This window comes from Brassica napus, chromosome C9 (genome assembly GCF_020379485.1).
Source record: "Brassica napus cultivar Da-Ae chromosome C9, Da-Ae, whole genome shotgun sequence".
Classification (NCBI taxonomy): Eukaryota; Viridiplantae; Streptophyta; class Magnoliopsida; order Brassicales; family Brassicaceae; genus Brassica; species Brassica napus.
This window is the reverse complement of record NC_063452.1, coordinates 19,789,119-19,816,600: the sequence shown is the minus strand read 5'-3', so window position 1 is coordinate 19,816,600 and position 27,482 is coordinate 19,789,119. Positions and strand designations below refer to the sequence as shown.

Genomic DNA, 27,482 nt, shown 5'->3' with positions numbered 1-27,482 from the left:
GTTTTACATTTCTATTCCATATGCGAATAGAATAGAACAAAATAAACATACACTGTTCATCTTCTCCGATCAACTTAGGTCATCCACAGCGACAAAATATAAGTGTATCTCGCGATATCAGTGAAGATAATACATATAACCGCATCAGAGAGATAGAATTTGTTGTTGATACAGTAAATAGAAGAACATACGGTGGTGACGCGATGATGGTGCCGTTTGTATAGATGGAGGTGATCGCCACTACACAAGTATTTTCGGCAAGGGTCATCGTAAATTGGGATGTGAATGCGAATCGGCGAGGGATTGTAATCAGAAAAAACGCGGTGGAGATAATCTGGAGTGAAACTATTCAAAAAGGTGTGAATCTGGAAGGGACACGACATAATTTTGCAAAATAGTAATTATTAATTTCATTTTTTTTAGCAGGTTTCTCAGGTTTCAAGCAGGACAATACAACAATATTATATAAAAGACAAGTGAAACAGTGAAAAGTTAGGGTAATTGGCTACTTAATCAATTATGTTTTTTTTAGCGTCATCTCACCTGATTTCCCAAATGTAAATATCAAATTGAAGGAAAAGTTTGATTACTCCTTAAGTAAATCGATAAAACTGCATCACCTCGGCAAACAAGTTTAAAAACAAAGGTGAGACAAGATAGGCAAAAGATAAATGTTTGAATAACATAAAAATTTGTTATTTTAGGACAAATTCAACATTCAAGATTAAAGCCATCATTATATTTTTTTCTCAAGATGTTCTTGGCCTAAAAAGATACTGTATATAAGAAGAAATTGAGTACCCTAAAAAAGTTTTTTTTTTGTTTTATTTTAAATAGACCTAGGCCAAAGGTTTATCTAATTTATTAATTTAGGGTTCTATTTTATTTACCATTAACAAGTCAAATTATGACCATTTAAAGAATTAGTTAATATGACATATTTGATTATTTACATTAATAATAAATCAACTATAAATTTGAATTTTATTTTTTAAATTATAGCAAAATCTATTGAGAAAGAATCTACCAAAATATTACTTAATTTTTTTTCTATAAAATAACATATTAATTAATTTTTTAATTAGTAATATAATATTGTTATAAATCAATATTAACTAAAAATTTATTATAAAACAAGAAAATAAAAATTATATACTATTTTATAAATTTTTATATTCTGTATTATATAAAAATAGAAGTGCTATATGAATTAAATATGACAAAATTATATTAAATAAGTAAATTAGGGGATTTTTTTAAAAAATTGTTTCATTTAAATAAATTATCACTCATCATTAAAATGAGTTAAAATTCGTAAAAATATATACTCCCTCTGTTTCATAATACTTGATGTTTTGCCTTAGTGCACAAAGATTAAGAAAGTTAGATTTAATAAAAAAACATTTTTAAAAATGAGATTGGTTGAACAGTTTCCAATAAGTTAAAGTTAAGTTTTTTTTTTTTGACAAAAGTTAAAGTTAACCTTAAAACCTCAAAACTTCATGTAAATTGAAACAAAATACTTCTTCTAAAAAATCATCTATATTGAAATGGAGGGAGTATAATATTTTTATACAAAAATAAATTTATTAACATAAACTTTGATATCGACAACTATATATTATCTTTTTTATTTATTTTGAAATTATCAACAATATATTGTTTAAAATGTTTATATACAAAAATATAATAGTATATAATAACATTTAGTTCATATACCATTTAAAAATGTATTATTAGAAAACTATGGAATTTTAGTAAGTCATTTAAAATATTAATGACAAATCAAATTTTAATTATAATTTTTTTAATTATAACAAAATCTGTTAAGTAAAGTTTAGAAAATATTACCAAAAATTCAAATATTTTTTTATAAAATAATGTATTAATGTAGTAACAAAAAAAATTCAAAATTCATGTAATCTTCCAAACTCAAAAATAGTAGTGTAATTTTTTAAAGTTTTTTTTGACAAAATATAAAATTTTGAAAATAAAATCATAGATGATAAAGAACAACTTTTTGAAATGCACCATGAAAAAATAAACTATATATGTTGTAAAAATTAAAGCAATATAATATTTTGAAATCTTAATTAAAAAATAAACTTAATATCATGATATCCAAAAAAATATCTTAAAATAAAATTTACTAAAATAATATGATAGATTCTATTGTGTATAAAATTTACTAAAATAGTAGTGCTATATTATTTAAACAAAACAATGTTTTTACTTGTAATTCCCGTAAAATACTAAAATAATATACATAATATATATCCACCGTAATGGATCTTGACCTTGATTTATAGTTGGTTGATCATTACATATATTAACAAAACAAAACGAACAAATGAACAAACATCAAACCATAGTGAGATTTTTTATCTTCTAAGCAGAATTTGATCCGGTTTATGTTTTCCTTTTTAGCACGAGGTCAAACTTTCTAATATGGTCGTAAAGGGAGTTCAGTAATTTGCTTTTATATAAAGACCATATTTTCACCAAAAATCCAGGCGAAATTGATGATTTTCACTATTAATCATTAACGCAATCTAATATTTTAATGCATACTAGAGCTAGACCCGCCCGATCGGGTGTTTTCTTTTGTTTACTTAATGTAATTAATTTTTTTTGCACCATTATATAAGCTAGAAAAATTATAATAAAATGATGACAAAAATATTGCACATAATAAAAATATTTCTGTAACATAATTTCCCTAATAGTTGTTGCTTTAAAAAAAAAGAAGAAAATGTGCATTTGATTACACTATGACAACAATATTGAGTCAATTCATAAATATATGTGAGCTCAACTTTTGAAAAAAAAAAACAAATCGACGTGGTTTCCTTATTTGTAGGTTGTGAAGTTATTTTAGGAAATGTGGAAAAGACAAACTATTTTATGGTGAAACTAATTAAATTCTCAGTGGCATATGACTGTAAATAAATTGGAAAACTAAAGGTTAATTATTTTATAAGTGTATTTTATAATTATTTTATTTTAGTTTTAATAAAGTAGATGTGATTCGTCAAATCAAATATGTCTCCCGCGTAACGCTAGGTTTATGAACAACTCATGTGTCAATAATCTTGGCTTGTGGACGGAGACCAACCTCCATGATATCATCGCAATATCGAAATTTAAATAATAAAACAAATCAAAAGCATAAACTCGTGGCAAATATTAAAATATATTAGCCTAACATTGCATAAGTACACAAAGCTAGCATGACTTAAACTTGCAGACCAACTCTTCCAGCTAAAATAATTTTGACAATCAAACCACAAACAAAGAAAACAAAAATGAGTACAACCGAAAACTATTTTGTTTTGGATCCGCGAGGAGCCACCTTCTCGGATCTAATACGTCTTCTCTTCTCCTCAGATCTCAGAAATAGAAGGTTCATACACTCTTCTGAAGATAGGCTTGAAGATAATGATCCTTGCAAGTTCCGGAGAAGATGGATCATCTTTGTATCCATCGTGATTCAAAAACTCATGATTCTCCTAAGGAAACCTCTCTACTTTTTCGGATTCTCTCTTGGTTTTTGGTTCAACCTTCTTTATATCAATGGTGGCTTCTTCATGATTCTCCCAAATCTTTTCAAAGGTATGGTTTTCTTTTGACTTTCTTGTATTTAATCAATTAATATAAGTTCGTTAATACATCAAAATCAAATACAACGGGAAACACGTATATTATTTAAATCCTATAAAATATTCTTTTGTTTTTGTAATTATTTCAGGAAAGATTATTTGGCCAGAAGAAACATCGTCGACATTTGCATCTCTAAACGGAAACCTAGACGGGCGAGTAGAGTTAGACGGGAGAATAGAGAGAGGAAGTAAAAGATACAAAGCAATGCTGTCAATCATGGCTTCTAAGCTTTCTTACGAGAACATTAACTTTGTCAGCTCTGTCCTTCACAACCATTGGAAGGTTTTATTAATTAACTCTTTCATTTCTATTAACAATCTTATTTATTAGTATAAATTAAGAACATATAACAGATGCTATTTTTTTGGTTAAGTCAAGAACAGTATCAAATGAATATAATTTAAACGTACATACATCAAATTAATTAGTAAAATAATTAGTTGGAGTATTAAATTAGATAAAATATTTTTAGGTATTGAGAAACTTATTAAAATCTAGTTGGTGTATTTTATAGGTTTTGCCAAAAGTAATTTTATAATTTTTTCTTCTAACAATATAATTTCAAAGTAATTTCCTTATAGTCTAGTTTTTTCCTTGTTAAGTAAGTAAAAGGTTCATAAAAAAATACGGCAACTGATGTAGCTAGACTGTCATTTAGCTCTATTTTTATTTCGTCGAAGTATTAAAACGTATCTTTAAGTTATAAGCATGATCATGCATGATTTTCTTTGATTAAAATAACAACAAAATCAAATCCTATTGATTATGTGTTATACTTATAATCACAATTTTTATTATATTCCTGATACAGATGGACCTATTGGGGTTCTACAGCTGTTGGAATGGTGAGAATGCTGTCCCTTTTTTTATTAATGAATAATGATAATGCATATAATTAAGTAAATTAACTGCGTTGGTCCAAAAAGGCAATACCTTACCAAAATGAACTTGATTCCAATAATAATTGGCGACACCACACGTGAAGTCTCTAGTAATTTAATCTTTTAAACCGATTTAATCCTTTAAACCAGTTTCATCCAAATCCAAATGAGTTCAAAGAAAATATTTAATTCATTGCTATAAATGTCTTTAATCACAGTTAGAGGTGTCAGTTCAGTCCAATTCATTTTAGGCGGACTATGGACGCGTTCAATTAATAAATGGTCCAACTGGACAAAAAACCAATTGGTACATGGTTCAATTGGGTGAAGACCAAATGAACAATGAGCGTCCATTGCCTTTTTAAAACATACTTTCATGATTTTAACAAAAGAAAGCATAACTTTACAATTTTACAAAAGAAAAACGGTTTTATCATTAAAATCAAAATTTAACGATTTTGACGGAAAACATAATTTTCTCGGTTCTAGCGGAGAAACACAATTTCTCGGTTTTGGCGGAAAAAACTCAATTTCTCGGTTTTGGTGGAAAAACAATACTTTTATAATTTTGGAAAGTAAACATAATTTTAAAATTTTAGAAATAAAATCTAAACTAATAATTGAAAAATAATTATAAATATTATTGAATGTCCATGGGCATGCCCATTTGGACATGGTCTATATTGGTCTTGGACATTTGTTTAGACCATTGTCCAATATGAATCGTCCATTATTACCAAAAACTGAAATGGTCCAACGGATCAAGCCCGGTTGGACCCTGGACGGACCATTTGACAACTCTAATCACAGTCTCTTCAATTCTATAAGATCATATATACCTTAACATCCCCATAAATTATAGGATCTTGAATTCATTTGAACTTGCATCGAATCTATAGTAAGAAGATTGCTGACAAATATTTACATGATTTTTGTAGTAACACATTCTTAATTGGGTTTTCTCAGGTTACCAGGAACAGAGGTCAACGGAGGTGCTTGTCATAAAGGATGCAAGCACAGATCCAAACCTCATCGTTGTCAGTTTCAGAGGGACCGATCCCTTCGACGCGTACGATTGGTGTACCGATTTGGATCTCTCATGGTGATTTATTTTGTTTGTTTTGTTTTAATTTGATTAAAGTCTTCATTGATTAGTTTTCTTTAGGTTGGATATTAATTAATCGGGTTATGCTAACCGCTCTCTAAGTATAGGTACGAAATTAAGAATGTGGGAAAGATCCATGGAGGATTCATGAAAGCTTTAGGACTTCAAAAAGAAGGAGGATGGCCTAAAGAAGTGAACGTTGATCAAACCCAAAAAGAAACAACTCAATATGCATACTATACTATTAAGAGTCACTTAATAGAGATTCTCAATCAAAATCCGAAATCCAAATTTATGCTGACCGGACATAGCCTTGGTGGAGCCCTTGCAGTCCTGTTTACGGGAGTGTTGATGATGCATAAGGAAGAGCAAATGCTAGACAAGCTCGAAGGAGTTTACACGTTTGGGCAGCCACGTGTAGGAGACGAGGAGTTTGGAAAGTTCATGAAAGATTCGCTGAAGAAGTATGAGGTCAATTACGAAAGATACGTTTACTGCAACGACATGGTTCCTCGGCTACCTTTTGACGACAAGACACTTATGTTCAAACACTTTGGGGCATGCCGTTACTATGACAGTTTCTACAGAGGGAAGGTAAGTTATATAAACCATTTAATGTTCTTTTATTTTTTTAAATTTAGTCACTCATATGATGTGAGATGGATACAGTTTTTGTTGTGTCTTGTTTCGCACGTGTTCCTAAAGTTCTTTCTCAGATGAGAATGTACTTCTGGTCAGGACATGACTTGATATATATCTCGGAAATAGGAGTGGACGGAGAACTAGATGATTTATCCTTTCTGTTTTGTTTTCGCATGGATTTTCATTTAGTTGTTTCCCCTACTGATCTGTCTTCATTGCTATTGTGTAATATTGTGTTCAGATAGAAGAAGAGGAGCCAAACAAAAACTACTTCAATATCTTATGGGCCATACCGAAGGTTATGAATTCAGTGTGGGAGATGATTAGGAGTTTCATCATACCTTATTGGAAAGGTGAAGAATACAGAGAAGGATGGTTCTTGAAGTGTTATAGGGTTCTCGGATTGTTAATTCCGGGAATACCTGCTCACGCTCCTAATGAATACGTCAATGTCACACTTTTGGGAAACTTATTTGACTCGCACCATGACTAGAATTTGGTGTGCATCGTTTCCAAATTCTTTGTATAATTACTTTTCGTTCAACTTTGAATAAATATATGAAGATAATGAAGGAGTAATAAAATGGATATAAACGTATATATAGGCTGGAGAATGTCTACAGAAGGTACAACATTCACAAATGAAAACTCAAAGATAATATATTCTTCACTTGACTTAAAAAGTTGGATAGTTTCATTTTATGATTTTTCTTTTAAGATGACTCTAGCTTAATCTTGATTTTACCCTATCCAATATGATAATTTTCTCAACTACTTTTTAGTTTTTATTTACAAAGATTGTGTGAGAAATTTTTTAATCATAACCCAAAAAGCTTAATACACATAACTCGTGTAACATTTATTTTTTTATTTTTTTAATTGTTAAATTTACCAAGTTATTTTGTGCCGACCCGGATTATGTATTTTAATTGGTTATTTTCCAAATTTTGACTACTATTTGAAATTGTTTTGTTCTAATTTGTATTTTACTTACTACTATTTTGTAAAGTTTAGATAGATCTTAGAGATTTATTCTGTATCAATAACTTTGAGATACTAGAGTGGACTTGCATCGTCCGACTTTTATACTGGGCTGGCGAAATTAGCTTTTGTTCAGCACTTATTTTGTCTACTTTACCATGAAGAAACATGTTTTGTATTTGTATTAGACATGCGCAATCCTAGATCTGTTACAATAAGTCTTGTTCCATAGGACAAACCATCTTTTTTATTGATGCTCTTAATAAGATCGGCATTCCATTGTCTTAAAAAGAGTGGATCTAATCCCATTGGATAGAGATGACGAAAAAGGAAGATTGATTGTCTTAGAAAACGCGGAGAGTCTGAGGCTTTACAAAGACTAGATTTTTTTTTTCCGCGTGTATCTTATAATTTTTTTTAATTTAAAACTTTTTAAAATATTTAAAATTTGATTTACATTATTTTATACCAAAAAACATAAATATAGCTAAGAAAATAAATCATATGATCAGCTTATGATTTTATTTGTGATTTTTTGAATAATATTAAATTGATTGATTTATTGCTCATAGTTAACTGATTTGTTTGATTAGTTTTGGTTTTCAGTTCATAGTAATGTAGTATTATATTTGGTGAGTATATATATGTTTTGTTGTTACAATATTTGAGTTTTCATGTTAAACAATACTCCTTCTATTCCAAAAAGATCTATGTTTTAGAAAAAAAATTGTTCCAAAAAGATACATGTTTTACATTTTCAATGCATAAATTAATTATAAATTTTAAATTTTTAAAAAATAATTGTGTTTATTAAAATTTTATTGGTTAAATTTTTTGGAGAATATTTGATTACTGAAAATAATGTATTGGTAACTAAAATCTGATATATTTTTTTAATAAATGTGAAAAACCTAAAATGTACGTCTTTCTGAAAAGGAGTTAGTACTATCAAATTCATGACTTTCAATTTATAGGATTTAATGTATATTTTGTTGTTTTCTTTTGTATACATACAAATTTTATTATTTGTTTTGTTGAAAGTTTTGTTTATTGATCATAGGCATATTAATATAAATTTTTTTCTCGGAATTTTACAGTATTTGTTTTTGTATGCTGAATTTTTTTTCATATTTTCAGTACCTAGTTATACAAATAATAGGTACATGTGTTTTTTAGAATATGTTTTGATCCCGCAAACTTGAGCAAAAAATTTCATCATGTCATCTCATCCATGTTTTCTTATAACATTAGATTCATTAGATATACTCATTAGATACCTCGTTAGAACCCTTTTCGTATCTACAGATGGCTTTGCCTATTAATTATATAAAAGAGATCACATTGGACTGAAAATGGTGACTGATAAACCAGACAACATGTATGTTTATTTATGCACGTGCAAATCTTACCTAAAAAGTAAATTGTATTGGTTGTACTTGTATATATCTATTGTACCGACAATAATATAACTTTGGATTCAGTTTATGTGAAATTTAAAATCGAAGAAAAAAATCATAGAAATTTAATTTCACTAAGAAAGGAACACAAAAGATGTCTTCAAATTGTATCAGAACTATCTTATCTATTAAAAATCAAAACAAAAGAATAAAGCTTCAATTCTTCAATACACCCAACTTAATTACAACATCTGATTGATGCCTTGAGCTAGACTCATACGAAGAAACACCATGTCATAAATCTGCGTTGAAGCTTGGTTTGCTTTAACGGGGATGCTTCAACGCAGATTTGTCAGTGAACATAAGTCCAAGTGTAATTACTTGCTTACAATGTTCTCTCTTCAATCTTCATATTCTCATCAACCATTCTCTCTAAGTTATCCGACCATAAACTCTTATTTACTCAACATACCTCCTTTCTGGATCTTCTTGTTCCTCACCAGGTTTCAGATTTGTAATCCTTTCCAAAATAAACAATCTAAAGTTAAATATATCTGTAGATGATAACACAAATAAAAACACACTTAACTTTGAATTTTTTGTATTTTATATTTTCGAAAAAAGAGCCATTACTTGATGAGTTGGTTTCATCTCCAATCATGAATTGAGAAATCAATGGTCCTCGATCATCATCAATAACAAAACACTGCTTGTATTCAGATTAAATGTAATCTCATGCCATTGTTCCAATAGATAAAACATACCTTCTATAACTCCCATAACCACTCCTAATCTTCTTCTCCATGACGAAGTCAATGAATAATTGAGCCTAAGTCTCTAATATTTTCTCCACCGGTCGATTCTATAACCAAAGCGATCAAGTTACTGTGGATGATGATGATTAAAGAAATAGACTGTCACGTACTTAGTTCCGATAAGGATGCCTCTTTTGGAATTAATGGAAGTTTCCCACAAATGGATTAACCTAAATATCAACTTGGAATCTCCTGGTCCTGGTGAAACAAAAGTGGAAAATGGCTTGCACGGTGGTGACTGCCGTTTGATTTGCCATAGTGCTGGGATGCGTTTGCTGGGTAAGGGATTGTTGGGTTGGGATATATATATATATATAGTCTCAAGACGGAAAGGAGAGAGCTGAGATATTTCATTTTAGTGATTAATGAAGGGGTCTTCAAGATACATCAATATCATTGAGTAAGAGGAGGGATGTGGAGAGTTACACGCCGATTTGTCTGGAGGATAGCTTTGATTCATCATTGTTTCTGTCGCATGCGTTATATGGAGGAAATGGGAAGACAGTGATTTTTGGAGGATTTGTAGACGCCGTAAAAAAAAAAAGTAATACAAACGGATCTATAAAAGAAATGAGCATATTACGCATCACAGATTCGTGACCCAACAACTTAACATCTTTATTACAAGGACAAATGATTGGTTATAAATATTTTATCAGCACTCATAGAATTACTTCAATTTGGTTCGTTATGTGTATAGTAGAGATTGCGCGAGAAAATATCTTTGATATCTAGGAAAAAGATCTAAAGAGGTTTGATTCCGCCAAATTGACCGGTGATGACGTGGCAACATAACCACGTGTAAAAGCGTACTGTTCTTTTGTAGACTCTTTTTCATCCTTCCTTGAGATATTTTTCCTCCCCTCTCACAACAAGATAGATAGCCAATGGCTGGTGATTACAGAGGGAACTATATCCGTAGCTCCGACCATGCTTTTTCTGTAGAGGAAGACACGACTTCTTCTATGGTATATATTTCAAATATTACTGATTCCTTTTCGCCTTTTAAAGATCTGATTACACAGTAGTTTGTATATATAATTGATGCTTCCACATGTTTCAGTATTCCTCGGGAAAAGAGTGTATGCCTACAGAATGGACCGATGAGAAGCATAGCTTGTATCTTAAATCAGTGGAAGCTTCATTCGTAGACCAGCTTTACAGCTCCCTCGGTTCAAATTTGAGTAAGGAGAACGTAGGAGGAAAACCATCTGATGAACAGGTGTGAATGAGACGTTTACCTCTGTTTTTTGTTTCTTCCATATAGCTTATGTGATTGGATCATCGAAATTTAGTCTTTGTATGTATTGTTTTTGCTATTAGTTCAAGATTCTTCGTGATGGTTTCTGGCAGAAGATGAATGTAAGACAACCTGAGTATCGTCTCAAAGGAAGACACGGTGGTGGTTCTCCTCATGAGTTTCTTAGGAGTCCATGGATAAATCACTATAAGTCTTTACCAAAGAATCAAGTGGTTAGCTCGAAGGGTTTAGTCATATGCAGCTCTGGTTCAGCGTCTGATCTCAGGAACATGCTACGAGAAGGCTGCTCTCATTTACATGACCGGGATCAAATCAGCATAGGGGAAGAAGAAGGTATTAGTTTTTTCTCTCGCTCTCTTCAAATATGTTGTGTTTATTGTAGATTTGTACACTCAAGTGTTTCCTATTTGGCTAATTTCTTTTCTACAAGAAGAGGTATCTGACCAGAACTTTGTCAACGAAGTAACAAAAGGGGAAAATGGAAGCTCGAAAAAGATGAAGACAGTGATTGAGCGGATCATCGAGTACTGATCAGGTGAACTTTCACCAATTAGTTTGATCGTAGTTATTGATCTAATGTTATCGTCTTGTTCCTTGGCATGTAGGTTGTTCCACTCAGAAAAACTCGTGCAGACATGACGTAAACTGAAGTCTATTTCTGAAAAGGTCGTTACAACTGGGTATGAGAGGAGTGTTTTGTAACGTATAGAGTAAAAATGTCAACATACTATGGTTATTTACATGTGTCTTCATCATATATCCCTAACTATAAATATATTGTATATATGTTCGTGTGAGTGGTATTCATATGTAATATAATCCTTAAATCTGCATCAAATAGTTTTTGATTGTTTATTGTTAGTACCGGTATACAAGGATCACTTTGAAGGTTTAAGCAATCGTTATATAGCAAAGTTTTATACTTTGACAATAATCCAACAAATAATATTACATAATTTTTTTTTTGAAAAAACTCATAAATCTCCATCAAAGAAATTTGAGACGCCAAAACCAAAACTAAGAATGTATATGCAATCTGATCAATACATGATCATTTTATGATTTTACGAGAAGCTATGAATTAACTGAAGGTACTAAGTAAACGTGAAAGAATTGGTTTATTATAAGAAACCTCCGTTCTTTGGAAGACCTATCTCGTCACTAGTAATGTATGGTTTCGCTCTGCAAAAACTTTGATTCTCTTGAACCTCATATTTTCATGACTTATTCTAAAAATTTCATTTTTTGGAAGACCTGTTTCGTTTCTAGTAATGTATGGTTCCACTCCGTATGAAATCTTCTCTTGAATGTTCTACTTATCATCATAAATGATATATTTGTCCCGAAATGATAATTCTTTAGGTCTTTAGATAACAATCAAACAGAAAGCTCTACGCCATGCATATTCTAGGAGCTCAAGCTATGTGTTGAATAAATTATGCTCTATCTGTTCCGGTCGAAAAAAATCACAGTTAAAAAAAACCAACACCATCACATTCTTCTTCGACGAGTCCATAAACCACTACACGTAGATGAAACTTGCCACCAAAAAAATCTAGGGTTTTTTGCAGAATTGACCTATAACTTAAAGTTAAACACAAAACTAACTTTTTTTTTTTTGAAAATTGGTTTTGCTCTATTCACCCCACAAATTCATATAATTTACGAAAATGCAATCAATTTTTTTTTTCTTTTTTTTTCGAAAATGACATTTTTACTCTCTCACCCTTATCATCTACAAGTAATTACAAGATTGTCATTGTCATCAATACCACAACCACCATGAACAACCAATTTGAAGCTCTTAATGCTCCCAAAATCGATTTAACCTTCTTCTTTTTCCATTCTTGTGAACTAAACACAACATATCTCTCACTTTCTCTCCACAATGAGCTAAAAAACCCAAGATTTTGATTCTAAATTTTTTATGGTTCATAGAGTCATAGAAGCTAACGATTCTGGGTGGGTTACTTTCGTTTGTGATTCTGTGTGCTTGGAGAAGCCTTATGTATGCTAAGGAACTTATCTCACCAATTTAAGGTATGACATCGAGTTTTTTTCCAGATCTGTTCGTCAGACGACTGTAGACAACTTACCTGGAAGTCGTCTGGTCAACGCAGATGTTATTTTTGCAATTGACTTTGAAATCTGTAACCTGAGACGAATGAAAGTTAAGTCGTCTGTTTTTTGTTTGGTTTCAAAAAAATTTCCAAAGAACCTAGACGACTTACATTTCAGTCGTCATAGGTTAGTTTTGCATTTGACTGGATAATTTCAGAAGTTTGACTTCCCCAGACGACTTACATTTCAGTCGTCTGGCGAAAATTAAAATAATAATATTTTTTTAAAAGTAGACGACTTACAGTTAAGTCGTCATAGGTTAGTTTTGCAATTGAAAAAAAACTTCAAAATTTAATTATACACAGACGACTTATAATTCAGTCGTCCACGAGACGACTTACTTGTAAGTCGTCCAGGATTTTTTTCCGAGATTCTGGTTAAACCTCGTAAATCCTGGACGACTTACATTTCAGTCGTCTCGTGGACGACTGAATTATAAGTCGTCTGTATATAATTAAATCTTGAATTTTTTTTTTCAATTGCAAAACTAACCTATGACGATTTAACTGTAAGTCGTCTACTTTTAAAAAAATATTATTATTTTAATTTTCACTAGACGACTGAAATGTAAGTCGTCCAGAAAAGTCAAACTTCTAAAATAATCCAGTCAAATGCAAAACTAACCTATGACGACTGAAATGTAAGTCGTCTAGCTTTTTTGGAGTTTTTTTTTAGCCAAACAATAGTAGACGACTTATTTTTCAGTCGTCCAAAATAACAGATTTCAAAGTCAATTGCAAAAATAACCTCTGCGTTGACCAGACGACGTATAGTTTAGTCATCTGGACAACTTAGATTGAAGTCGTCCGCGTCTTCTCCGCTAGTTTTTAAGTCTTCTACGTTATTTTTTGAATAACTTGTATTTTTAAGAGTGATAAGTAACTTCAAGATATGTAAAACTCATATTTACAAAATATGTTCTCTCCCTTAGTTTTACTAAATTTGACTAAGTTTTTCAACGCAAACTTATAATAAAATATGATATGCTTTGACTAGTTACTATTGTTTGTTTCCATCTCTTAAGTATTATTGTTATAGACAATAATGATGACTATTGTTATGAGTTGGAAGAAGGGTTAAAATGCTTCTTAAAATGTTGTATCAATATAAAGCTACCAACATTCTTGTTTATTAAGATGAGAAAAAGGCAATTGGAGTTTATTATTGCATATGAGAGATCCAAAGATAAGAAAAAGGCTACTGAAGTCTATTATTTCATTGATTTGTAAATGTGTAAACACATTGTTAGCACATTTAATACATCTTGGAAAACATTATTACTGATTTTACAAAAAATTCACAACTAAAAGAGTAGACATGCAATTCACAAAACAGACCACAAACAAAACTATTATAGATCATTCCTCTACAAAGACAAGCTTGGATTCCACTTGAGTACAAGACCACACGACTTTTAAGAAGTCCAGACGACTTCTAAGAAGTCCAGACGACTTCCACGAAGTTCAGACGACTTTGTCAGAAGACTTTTAGGAAGTTCAGACGACTTCCAGATGACTTTACAGGAAGTCCAGACGACTTTACAAGAAGTCCAGACGACTTTACAGGAAGTCCAGACGACTTTGTCAGAAGACTTCCAAGAAGTCCAGACGACTTCCAGACGACTAACAGGTAAGTCATCCCAGAAGTCTTCCAGATCTGAAAAACCTGCATATTTAAATCCAGAACTGAAAAACCTGCATATCCAAAAACGTTCAAATGGCTTAAAAACAGAAAAAATAAGTGAAAGATTAGATAAATCTACCTTTACAGAACACACAAAAATACATATCTAAAAATAATAGATCTACCTTTAAATTAGTGGAAGATGAATACCATCTAATTACAAACCTGCAAAAAGATAGATTAGTAAGAAAGACATGAGACAAAACTGGAAATTCATATAAAGTTTGGTGTTTTCAAGTCAAAGAGATTAGAGTGGGTTTGGAGAGTTTTAGTTTGGGAAAAAAGTAAGAACTTTATACAACAAGAAGTTACCAAATGAAGAAAAATCAGACATAAGAACTTACAAAAACGCTCAGATCTATTATGAAAGGGAGACTTCGTCAGACGACTTCCTGGAAGTCCAGACGACTTCCTGGAAGTCCAGACGACTTCCTGGAAGTCCAGACGACTTCCTGGAAGTCCAGACGACTTTGTCAGAAGACTTCCAAGAAGTCCAGACGACTTCCAGACGACTAACATGTAAGTCGTCCAAGAAGTCTTCCAGATCTGAAAAACGTGCATATCAAATCCAGATCTGAAAAACCTGCATATCCAAAAACGTTCAAATGACTTAAAAATAGAGAAAATGAGTGGAAGATTAGATAAATCTACATTTATAGAACACACAAAAATACATATCTAAAATTAATAGATTTACCTTTAAATTAGTGGAAGATGAGTACTATTTGATTAAAAACCTACAAAAGAGATAGATTAGTAAGAAATACATGAGACAAAACTGAAAAATTCATATAAAGTTTGGTGTTATCAAGTCAAAGAGATTAGAGAGAGGTTGGAGAGTTTTAGAATGATGAACATTACATTTTTGTTGCAGCCATTTGAGAGGAGGAGAGGGAATGTGTAAATTTTTCTTTATATAGGGAGACAAAAAATCCAATTAGGTTAAATATTTTTGACTCAGACGACTTCCTGGACGACTTACATTTCAGTCGTCTAGTGAAGAAATTAAAACAGACGACTTACATGTAAGTCGTCCAGAAGAGTTTAATATTTTTAGCGGGAAATTAAATATTTTTAGCGGAAAACTAAAATAGAAGACTTTCCAGACGACTTACAAGTAAGTCGTCTGGTTTAAATTATTTAAGCGGGAAAATAATTTTTTAAAAAAATTTTAGGCGGGAGTATTTGGACGTAAAAAATGTAAGTCATCTGTTTTAATTTCTTCACCAGACGACTGAAATGTAAGTCGTCCGAGTAAAATGATCCGGTTAGGTTAAAACGTATATTGGTAAAATTAAAAGTTCGGTACGATGTGGACGACTGAAATATACGTCGTCCGAGTAAATTATTCAACAGACGACTGAAATATAAGTCGTCCACACCCTAAACATAACCCCTAAACTTAATTATCTAATTAAAGACTTCATAAAATCAAATCAAACTTGAAAAGTGTTTACTATACACATAAATAAACACATATAGGTGAAAACTAATTTTTGAAAAAAACATTTTAGTTTTCCAAAATCTAACCCTAACAATACATACAATACTACAACATATGTTTGCTAAACTCCTAAACCAAAGTATTTCATGATTCACTACTTCCACTCATCTATCTTCAAAACAAATCAATTTTATCATATCTTAATTTATATCACTTAAAACTGTTTATAATTACTTGATTTTTATTTTTCACGCATCAAAATATTTTTTTACAAGATTTATAAATTATTTTTAAAATAAACTGGTACCAGACGATTTCCAACATCTCAGACGACTTAGACGATTTACTAGGGCTATATTCGTAAAAATGGCTTCTATTTTTTTGTTTTGTCACAAAGGGCTGAGCTGTAATTTCACTAGGCTTTTAGGTTAGTTTTGCATTTGATTCAAGTTTGGGTATAGGTTTGGGGTTAAAATCAAGTTGTGAGTTAGTTTTAGCAAAAACCCCAAAAATCTAATGGGTTCAAAACTGCTAGATAATAATATAATGTGAGATGAAGAAGATAAAGAAAATAGTTTATTGAAAAAGAACAAGAAAGCGGTTTGAGACTAATGATATAAGAAAGCGGTTTGAGACTAATGATATGAATGGTGCAGAATAATTGTTGTGCAGTTCGACAAAAATATATAGATAAATATGTATATATAAAGATTTTGTTATTATTCACTGTGACGTGGTTTCATCTATTCAGAACATAAATCTGGAGATTAATATGAAAAATATTAGGAAAAATATATTAGAAAATGATTTGTTGAAGCAAAACATGTTGGTTATTTTAGTGAAATTGGTAAGATTTATGGATTAGGTGAAGAGTGGATCCATATCTTAAAAGATAATCCAGATTTTGATTAGTTTGGGTGGACAAATTATTTTGGTTGGTAAATAACAAAAATTATTAGGAGTAAAATGTATTTGTCCAAAATTTCATTTTAAATAAGAATTTAAGTTTTGAGAGGTAATTGAATATTATTGTTAGGTGAGAGAGCTCATTTGATATTTATGAAAATGACTTCAGATTTATACAAAATAAACCAAATCCAATACTTCTTTGTGGCTGAAAATTATATATTTTAACCTGAATAAGTTTTGTCGTGTACCAAGAACGAAGAATTTGCTCAGAGATCATTCATGTACCAAGAACGAAGAATTTAAAGACAGATAGTCTAGCACGCAGTGCCAAGAAGCAATCGTCTTTCGTCGTTCACATGGATGCAGAGTTACCAGTTTGGTTTACAGAGTCAATTTGAGTCTATAAAAGTTGATGACAAAAAAGAAAAATTTTGTCGTGTTTTATATATATTAATTTAAAAACATATCAATTTCAACATGAACCTAGTTATTTTAGAAATAAATTATATGACCTTTCAAACTTAACCTAGAATCATTGCGATGAATCAAATTGCACATATATAAATTTTCCTTCTTCAAATACCATATCTCTAGTGTCTGATAAATCAGATTAAACCAATAACATTAGGCTATATTTAGTTTATTTTATCCCAATTTTTTGTTTAAATATATTTATATAAAACAATTAATACAAAATGGATCAAATGGTAATACAACTAAATATAATATATAATTTAATAAATTTTCCCACTAACCTTAAGTTGATGCAATTAGTTAAAAAAACACACTAGGGAACAAGGTTCGATACTCTTTATTTGTACAATTTGTCTTCCCAATTCTATAAAATTGTTCGTAGATAATATAACATTATGAATAAAATTTTATTATTAGATTTTATTATTTTGTTTAAAAGTATATAGATATAAAAATTCCTTCCACACATAAACTTTTACACCATATTTTGATTTATGCATCATATCAATTTTTTCAATTTTAAACAATTAATAATGATTTACTAGTCTAAGATAGTATAGATTGTTTCTGTTTCAATGTTCATAATAATAAACCAATTAAAAATGTTTAAGTACAATATATATTTATAGTTTCGTTTTGTTTATAGCAAATATTGTTTTAAAACTTTTACTAATTATTTGGAGAAATTAATGAAATAACTATATTTGTTTGAAATAAATAAATTAATACATATTTTTTTTATTTTATTTATAAAAAGTTTACATATTATAATATTTTTATTATATTTTTATAGTAATATATTAAAATAACAGATACCTGATAAAAATATAAAATAAAATTTAATGATATTAGTTCGGAATAATTTTTAAGCTTTCAAGTCATGATAATAAAAAAATGTGATATTTACGTATCTAACTTAATGAAAAACTAAATATATGATATACGATATATATGTCATGTTTGCTTAAAATTATTTTGGATTAAGTTGATAATTTATATAATTGATATAATATGTAATTTGATTAAAAATAAATTAAGTCAATGTATATAGATGCACTACTGTTATAAATTATATTGTGGATGTCCATAACCGGTCCGGTTCATAACCGGCCCAATGCTAGAGAGAGAGAGAGAGTCGGCCGCGAGTCTAGAAGAGAGAGAGAGTCGGCCACCTTTTTCTTTTTCCTTTTTGATTTATGACTTGTACTCTTTCCATATTTGTATTTCATTTTTTCTTTAGTCTTTCCATTATTCTATGACGGTGTAATTTCCTATATATAAAGGGCTCCTTATGTTTATGAATAATAAAAACTACATATTCTATTCTCTAGTTTCACAACACGTTATCAGCACGATTACGCTCTAAACCCTAAGCTAAAGTCTGAACCCTAAAACCCTAATCTCATCCCGGCGATAAACCCTAAACCCGACGACGAACCCTAATCTGATCGAGAACCTAAAACCCCATACTCAAGGCGTTCCCAATCTCAGCACGCGACCTCAGTCCGTTCCTCAGCTCGCGACTTCAGCATGTTCGCGAGACACTATCTCAACCTGCTCGACGCGACCCGATACCGTTCGATAGCCAACATGTTCACGACCCGATAGCTGCTTGCTCCCGTTTGCGACTCGTCTCAGCTTCAATCCGTTCGCGGCAGACAGCAACCCGTTCGCGACCCGACATCAACGATCAGCTCGCGTTCTTCTCTATTCGGTGGTCCATTCAATCCGACTTGAGGTTTAGGTAAAACTAAAACCTAAGAACCAAACCCTAAGGCAATAGATCCAATCCCTAATAACCTAAATTGAATCTTATTGCTTGATTAAAATCGAAACCCTAATTCCCTAAAGCCTAGCCGCATGCATACCATGCTAACCCTAATCGAAATTTGATTTGATTGTTTATGTGATTGAATGTTTTGAATCTGATTATCATCACATAGAACCGATTGCCAGGATTGATTAATCTCATACTTGAATTTGGTTGATTGAATTGATAAACTAATTGAATGTTATCTTGCGATAGAAATCGCCTAAGTTGATTAGTTCTCATCTTGTTTAAAACTTGAAACCGACCGGCTTGTTCATATTGAAACCCTAATTGCATTAATCTCATTGAATATGATCATTAGGTTGATAGTAACTAAACCCCTTGATGCATTGCTTGATTGTTTTATTGAGGTTTCATGATCACTTAGAATCATTCTTGTTAAGATGAATAACCGATTGCATTAAGATCATATAGAAACCAATTGCTAAGATTGTTCATACCCTTGGCCGTGCGGCTTGTCTTGCATTATGCATGTTCGGATTGTTTGGCCGTGCGGCTTGTTAGCATATCATGCATGCATAATCGTATGAACTAAATGCATCATATCCGTTTGGTCGTGTGACCAATTTGCATTATATATCTGATTGTCTTGTATGCATTATAAGAACATTATAAATCCTAAGAATGAAATATATGATTTCAGATGTCGAAAATCAACAACTTAGATTTTGCTGCCCTAAATCTCTTTGGAGATAATTACTTGCAATGGGCACTTGATGCTATGATCATCCTAAAATCCAAGGGACTCGGTGAATGTATCACCGAGGGCAATAATGCAAGTGAGAAAGATAGATATGAAGCTATATTAATTATACGCCATCATCTTATTGAGAGTCTCAAAGATCAGTATTTGACTATTGAGAATCCTCTAGACCTTTGGACAGAGTTGAAAACGAGATATGATCACCAGAGAACGGTGTTATTACCAAAGGCTATGTATGATTGGAGGAATCTTAGAATCCAGAACTTCAAGTCCGTGGACGAGTATAACTTGGCCCTGTTTAAGATAGTTTCTAAATTGAAACGGTGTGGTGAAGATATAACGGATAAGGATATGCTTGAGAAAACTTTTTCCACCTTCCACACAAGCAATGTGTTGTTACAACAACAGTACCGAGAGAAGGGCTTCACAACTTATGCTAATCTGATCACTTGTATCTTGCTCGCTGAGCAGAACAATGAAGTGTTGATGAGAAACAGTGAATTGACACCTCCTGGAACAAACCCATTACTTGAGGCACATGCGGCCGTAGAGGATAAGAAAGAGTCGAACCATGTCCAGAGTGATAGCCAACACGGCCGTGGTCGTGGAAAATGGCATGGACGTGGTGGTCGAGGCCGAAACTCGTTTGGTCGAGGCTGAGGCAACTCATATGGCCGTGGCCAAGGAAACTCTTATGGAGACCGTGGTCATGGCCGAGGCCGTGGTACATCATTTAAACCACAAAACTCGACCAAATTCGTATGCCATAGATGTGGTATGGATAATCATTGGGCTACGACATGTAGGACTCCCAAACATCTCGTTGACCTCTACCAAGAGAGTTTGAAAGGGAAGAATCCTGAAGCTCATATGACTTATCAAGATGGTGAAGATGATTTCAATCATGAACAAGACGATCTCATGGAGTATGAAACGTCTGATTGTTTAAAAGAATGAAGTTGAATTCGACATCTATGTTTTTGTGTTCTTTGCTTTGTGTTTTCTATGTTTTATTGCTCTGAACTTATTTTTATTAATGAATGAAAGTTTTTGATATAAAAGTCTCTAAAGTCTCATAGAGAGCTACGACCAGGCTAATATCATGTTGCCTAAGGGTACGCATCTAGAGATATCTGATGCATTGTATTCACCCAGCTCTAAGAGAAGCCTATTGAGCTTTAAAGACATTCGAATGAATGGCTTTCATATTGAGACTAAGGGCGAAGGAAACAAAAAGTTTCTTCAGATCATAGAGATCGGCCAAGGCTATAAGAAAGTCCTAGAGTCTATACATGCGCTCTCTACTGGCCTTTTATTATGCTGAGGTCGGAATGATAGAGACCAACGCTGGTGAGTTCACGTCCCAAGCGTTTAATGATTACTGTATGTCCATGGGGGTAAGTGTGGAACACTCCGTGGCACATGTACATACACAGAACGGCTTGGTCAAATCATTCATAAAACGAATTCAGCTAATAGCTAGACCATTGCTTGTGATGTCTAAGCTTCCGGCCACAGCTTGGGGACACACAATCTTGCACGCGGCCGAACTGATTCGTATAAGACCGTCTAGTGAACATAGATATTCCCCCATTACAATTGCTTACGGGTCATGAGCCAGACATATCCCATCTTAAGACATTTGGTTGTGCCGTCTATGTTCCAATTGCACCACCACAGAGAACAAAGATGGGACCTCAAAGGAGAATGGGGATATATGTTGGATATGATTCTCCCACGATTATAAAATACCTTGAGCCAACTACGGTGATTTATTTAAGTCCAGGTATGCGGATTGTCACTTTGATGAATCCGAACATCCAACATTAGGGGGAGATAGCAGTAAACTGGTATAAGAAATTACATGGAATCAAACATCCTTATCTTTGCAAGATCCTCGGACTCAAGAGTGTGATTTAGAAGTCCAAAAGATTATACATTTACAAAAGCTAGCCAATCAATTGCCAGATTCCTTTGCTGACCCGAAAAGAGTGACTAAGTCATAAATACCAGCTGCTAATGCACCAATAAGAATTGATGTTCAAGAGGGATACAATCAAGTTGCTACAGAGTCTAGACAACGTTTGAAACGTGGTAGACCAATAGGTTCCAAAGATAAGAACCCTCGGAAAACTAAGAAAGATGCAGAGATTGAAACCGAAGTTGTTTAAACCCTAGACACGATCGTGGCCGTTCCTAAATCCCAGGACTTAGCCGCTGCCGATCCCAAAATCCTAATAGCGATCGCGGCCGATCATGAATGCTTAGATGCGGCCAGCCCTGATGTAACTAATACTGATTCTTGGGACGCCAAGATTCAAGGTACTGAAGATCCTTATAATAATGAGATCTCAATAAACTATGTCTTGTCTGGGATACAATGGAACATAAAGAATGTCGACAATGATGATATATTTGCATGCAATGTAGCATTTGAAATCATGGATGATAATGAGGATCATGAACCCACGTCTATTTATGAGTGCACTCAACGATCAAATTGGATCAAATGGAAAGAAGCTATAAACGTGGAGTTAAACTCTTTAAAGAAGAGAGATGTCTTTGGACCAATAGTCCGGACACCTTATGATGTTAAACCAGTCGGCCATAAGTGGGTATTTGTGAGAAAGAGAAACGAACATGGTAATATCGTTAGATATAAAGCACGGCTTATTGCACAAGGATTCTCACAAAGACCAGGAATAGATTATGAGGAGACATACTCCCCTATGGTGGATGCTACTACTTTTAGATTCCTGATAAGTCTGGCTATAAGAGAAAAATTAGACTTGCGGTTAATGGATGTTGTAACTGCATACTTATATGAGCCGCTTGATAATGAGATTTATAAGAAAGTACCAGAGGGTATAGAGTTGAAAAACAAATCGAGTACTCGAGAACAACACTGTATAAAGTTGAATAAATCACTTTATGGATTGAAACAATCAGGCCGAATGTGGTACAATAGACTAAGTGAGTACTTAGTGAAAAAGGGATATAAGAATGATCCGATCAGCCCTTGTATCTTTATAAAGAAATTCGGCCAGGGCTTTGTAATCATAGCAGTGTATGTTGATGATTGAATATCCTAGGAACCTTTGGAGAGATTTTCCAAATAGTTGAATATCTTAAGAAAGAATTCGAGATGAAAGATCTAGGAAAAACGAAATTCTGTTTGGGATTACAGCTTGAGTACATAAGAAATGAAATCCTTGTGCATCAAATGGCATATACAGAAAAGGTACTCAAGAGATTTAATATGGCCGAGTCTCACCCGTTGTCGAGCCCCATGGTCGTGAGGTCCCTCGACCTGGACATTGACCCGTTCCGTCCTAAGATGGACGACGAAGATGTTCTAGGTCCCGAAGTGCCATATCTTAGTGCCATAGGAGCTTTGATGTATCTGGCTAGTCATACACGACCAGACATATGTTTTGCCGTGAACCTATTGTCTAGGCTTAGCTCATGTCCGACCCAAAGGCACTGGAATGGGATTAAACATATTCTTCGTTACCTGCAAGGAACGAAAGACTTGAGTCTATTTTATACTAACCAAAACAAAGAAGGTTTAGTTGGTTTTGCTGATGCAGGTTATCTTTCGGATCCACACAATGCTCGATCACAGACAGGCTATGTGTTTACACATGGTGGAACGGCCATATCATTGCGTTCCATGAAACAGATGATCGCGGCCACATCTTCAAACCATTCGGAGATCTTGGCAATACATTAGGCCAGCCGCGAGTGTGTTTGGTTGAGGTCCATGACCCAACATGTTCGAGTTGATTGTGGGATGTCCAAAGGCAAGGACGCACCAACCGTGATGTATGAGGACAATGCAGCATGCATTGCTCAGCTCAAGGATGGCTACATCAAAGGAGACCGGACGAAGCACATCTTACGGAAGTTCTTCTTCACGCACGAGCTACAGAAAGCCGACGAGGTCCAAGTGGTCCAAGTGCGTTCCAGTGACAACTCAGCTGATCTATTTACCAAGTCACTTCCTACCTGCACGTTCAGGAAGCTCATGCATCAGAAAGCTCACGCATCAGATTGGGATACGTAGACTGAAAGACCTCGAGTGATGTTCAGAACAGGGTGAGTAATACGTGTTGTACTCTTTTTCCTTCACCATGGTTTTGTCCCACTAGGTTTTCATGGTAAGGTTTTAATGAGGCAACATCCAAAACATATTACAAACTCTGTATGGTTATGACATCCAAGGAGGAGTGTTATAAATCCTATTGTGGATGTCCATAACCGGTCCGGTTCATAACCGGCCCAATGCTAGAGAGAGAGAGAGAGTCGGCCACCTTTTTCTTTTTTTTATTTGTTTATGATTTGTACTCTTTCCGTATTTGTATTTTCTTTTTTTAATCTTTCCATTATTCTATGACAGTGTAATTCCCTATATATAAAGGGTTTATGAATAATAAGAACTACAGATTATATTCTCTAGTTTCACAAAAATTGTTCATATCGAACTATATATTTTGCCTTTATGGCTAGGAATAGGCCCTAGCTAGGAAAACATTAAACCAGAGATGTGAAGAAACCGGTTAAATATTAACCAAAACTCAATCGAGTTTCTGTGCAAAACCATAGGAAATTAGGAATCAGAGAGATAAAACTTGTGGAACCTACCGAAGTCTGAATCTCGACCAGATCAAAAGCAAACACAACGAGAAGTAGAACCTAAACCTTCTTTGGTAAGATCCGATCTTTGTCACACCCCTTTTCTATTGTATATTTGTTAGATCTTTAATCGATCTCCATTGAGTAGTTCTCGCAGTTGTGATTGAATCTCGAGACTGGATTTACACAAAAGTAAAGTGCAAACTAGCTTTCATCAATTGGGTTCGATTATTCGTAAGAGGTTAATTTCAGTTTTGTGTGTGGATCTAATGTAGTCGGTGAGATTCAGACATGGCTCCTGTCGGTCCTCGTTCCGGTGATGCCATCTTCTCCAGCATCGATCGCGTGGTAAAAGTTCAGATTTTTTAAGAATCCATTTCTCGTTTTAGAGACATTGCTTGATTCTCTTGGGATTTGGATTAATTTTGTAGAACGCAGAGTTGTTCACGTTGACGTATGGTGCAATCGTGCGCCAGTTGCTTACTGACCTCGAAGACGTCGACGAAGTCAACAAACAGCTTGATCAAATGTAATTCTTCTTCTTCTTATACGCTCTCTGTGGCTCATAGCATTTTACATTTGATCAAAAGTTTGTTCCTTTATTCATATGGCGCAGGGGATACAACATTGGAATCAGACTTATCGATGAGTTTCTTGCCAAATCTGGCGTTTCCAGATGCGTTGATTTCAAGGAGACTGCTGAAATGATTGCCAAGGTTTTTGCACTTTCCGCTCGCTCACTTGTTCACAGAATGAGAGAACATTTTAGATTATCTCATTTGGTTTTATCCGTATGAGAAGCAGTAACAGGCTTTGTGTTTACTTACGTTAGGTGGGTTTCAAGATGTTTTTGGGGGTCACTGCATCAGTGTCAAGCTGGGACGCGGATGGGACTTGCTGCAGTATAATCTTGGAAGACAATCCACTCGTTGATTTCGTGGAGCTTCCCGATACTTGCCAAGGCCTTTACTACTGCAACGTCCTAAGTGGAGTCATTAGAGGCGCTTTGGAAATGGTCAGTCTCCTTTTTTTTTCTTCCAATCTTTTTTTAGTTACATAATCTGTGTTATTGGGCTGATTGTTTTTATGTGTCTGAACAATGATCAGGTGTCAATGAAGACAGAAGTGACATGGACGCGTGATGCTCTTCGAGGGGATGATGCTTATGAATTGCAGGTGAAGCTACTGAAGCAAGTCGCTGAGGAGTATCCGTACAAGGATGATGAATAAATGGTCACTCACTCCTATGTCTAGTCTCTTTCTCTATGGCTCTTTTTTCTCTTCCAGAAACACAAACTTTAAGCTTTGAAACTAAACACTGTTTTATGTTTGGCACAAACTGATTAATCCATTTCTTAGCTGTTTTATAAATCAATGTGAGAAGAGTTGAGCGTATCAATATCACTGAAATCAAATCATATACAGTTCAATTCAGTGGGATCAGAGCTTATAAATTTTGTATCATAGCTCGGATCCAACTCTGGAATGTGCGTATGTGACATTTAACACACAAGAATTCAGTAAAATTCTAGAGTAGTTTGGTTTCTTCTGATATTTATTCGGGTTCGATTCGGGTTTTTTCAGATATATACGTGGTTCGATTCGGATAAAATTCATAATCTAAAATATTGTAGAACAAAAGGTATTTATGTCAATTCAGTTCAGTCCAGATTCATTTTTCTAAGATAGAATTCAATTCAACTATCGTATTCAAATATTGATCCATCCCTAGATGGGATAAATATTGTAATTTATTTATTTTAATTTAGATTATATACTAATATAGGGTCGACGATATGTTTCTATCACGACAACTATCGTATCATCAGATCTCTAAACTATAACTTCGTACTAGATCTCCACAAAATAAAAGTTGTAGACTTATCCCGCTCCAATTGATAGTTTGGAACTTAATTACCCATAGACCAATGATTTTAATTGGTTTACTTGTTTTAATCGGTTTACTTTTAGCCAAATCTAAACTATTAAAACAGAAGTACAAATAAAAATTGACCCTGAATTTTTCTAAATATTTACAAAAGAATGCCACTGCAATAAAACACAATAGTTTTATCTGATTATTAAACTAACCACTTAAATTTGAATTGCCTTATTAAACTCGAAACAGAACCGGACGTAATCTCATATTGCGTGTTTCCATATCCGTGATCTGTTTAAAATCGTTACATATAATCAATATGCATTAATAATACCGAAATCTGTTTAATGATAATCATTTTAGATATGGAAACATTATCAATCCTAAAATCTCTATTGAAACTAATTCACAAAGTTGTTTCCGTATATAGCTCTTGCAATCTTAACAATGGAATATATTGCTACAAGTTCTTAATTTCCAATCCTGCCTCCGAAAATATTCCTTGAAATCGACTATAGCAAGCATCAGTAGTTAGTTTCCATATTCTGCGCTTGAGATTTTAACAAATAACTAGGATTTGATGATTAGCATATATATTTATACGATACGGTTTAGTTTAAAAAACAGAAATAAGAATATCTTAGTTGTAGCTTCCCATCTTTATCCTCTTAACCTAAATTCTAAGAGCTCAATCAGACGCTTCTATATGTACTTCTCCTCCTATTTAACTGCTCAATCAGACGCTTCTAGCCCGTGTAACCGTGCGTTGAAACTGCTATTCTTTCGATGGAGTGAGCAGAAGAAAAAACTAAGCAATTTTATAAGGTAGTGTTGAGATGCTGTTTTTATTTGCATGATGAGTCTTAATGATGAGTTTCAATTGTATTATATTTGCAGGTTATTTTTATTTTGGTCCAAAGTGTGCAAATTCACAATTTAATAGAAGCAAAAATAAGTTTCCCTTCACGTACACCCATATGTTGATGGCAAGACCATAGGTAGAAATTGCTAGCTGATAAATAGGTTTCTGTTAATATTATTTTCATTTGATTGCATGTAGA

The 27,482-nt window shown here is 33.1% G+C and overlaps 3 protein-coding genes across 8 annotated transcripts; all 3 read left to right on the top strand.

Annotated features, from left to right (window-relative positions):
- The first annotated feature begins 1,685 nt into the window (after window positions 1-1,685).
- LOC106403888 (triacylglycerol lipase OBL1-like) lies at window positions 1,686-6,886 on the top strand. Its single transcript, XM_013844669.3, has 6 exons — window positions 1,686-3,612; window positions 3,749-3,942; window positions 4,472-4,505; window positions 5,508-5,643; window positions 5,754-6,240; window positions 6,530-6,886. The coding sequence occupies exons 1-6, from the start codon at window positions 3,306-3,308 to the stop codon at window positions 6,779-6,781; spliced, it is 1,410 nt and encodes a 469-aa protein (XP_013700123.1). The 5' UTR covers window positions 1,686-3,305; the 3' UTR covers window positions 6,782-6,886.
- Window positions 6,887-10,301: 3,415 nt separating this feature from the next.
- Window positions 10,302-11,597, top strand: LOC106404570 (cold-regulated protein 27). Of its 5 annotated transcripts, none has more exons than XM_013845285.3 (5): window positions 10,302-10,449; window positions 10,545-10,703; window positions 10,838-11,075; window positions 11,173-11,277; window positions 11,348-11,597. In XM_013845285.3, exons 1-4 carry the CDS (start codon window positions 10,369-10,371, stop codon window positions 11,271-11,273), a joined length of 579 nt encoding a protein of 192 aa, XP_013700739.1. In that variant the 5' UTR covers window positions 10,302-10,368; the 3' UTR covers window positions 11,274-11,277; window positions 11,348-11,597. The 5 variants fall into 5 exon arrangements, with proteins under 5 accessions (XP_013700739.1, XP_048623486.1, XP_013700738.1 ...); XM_048767529.1 differs by having other exon boundaries at window positions 10,835-11,075; window positions 11,176-11,277; XM_013845284.3 differs by having other exon boundaries at window positions 10,835-11,075.
- Window positions 11,598-24,434: 12,837 nt separating this feature from the next.
- On the top strand, window positions 24,435-25,913 carry LOC106402445 (trafficking protein particle complex subunit 3). Of its 2 annotated transcripts, XM_013816241.2 has the most exons (7): window positions 24,504-24,616; window positions 24,691-24,734; window positions 24,818-24,890; window positions 24,974-25,071; window positions 25,159-25,258; window positions 25,375-25,557; window positions 25,650-25,913. In XM_013816241.2, the coding sequence occupies exons 3-7, from the start codon at window positions 24,834-24,836 to the stop codon at window positions 25,770-25,772; spliced, it is 561 nt and encodes a 186-aa protein (XP_013671695.1). In that variant the 5' UTR covers window positions 24,504-24,616; window positions 24,691-24,734; window positions 24,818-24,833; the 3' UTR covers window positions 25,773-25,913. The 2 variants fall into 2 exon arrangements, with proteins under 2 accessions (XP_013698635.1, XP_013671695.1); XM_013843181.3 differs by lacking the exon at window positions 24,691-24,734 and having other exon boundaries at window positions 24,435-24,616.
- Window positions 25,914-27,482: the final 1,569 nt, after the last annotated feature.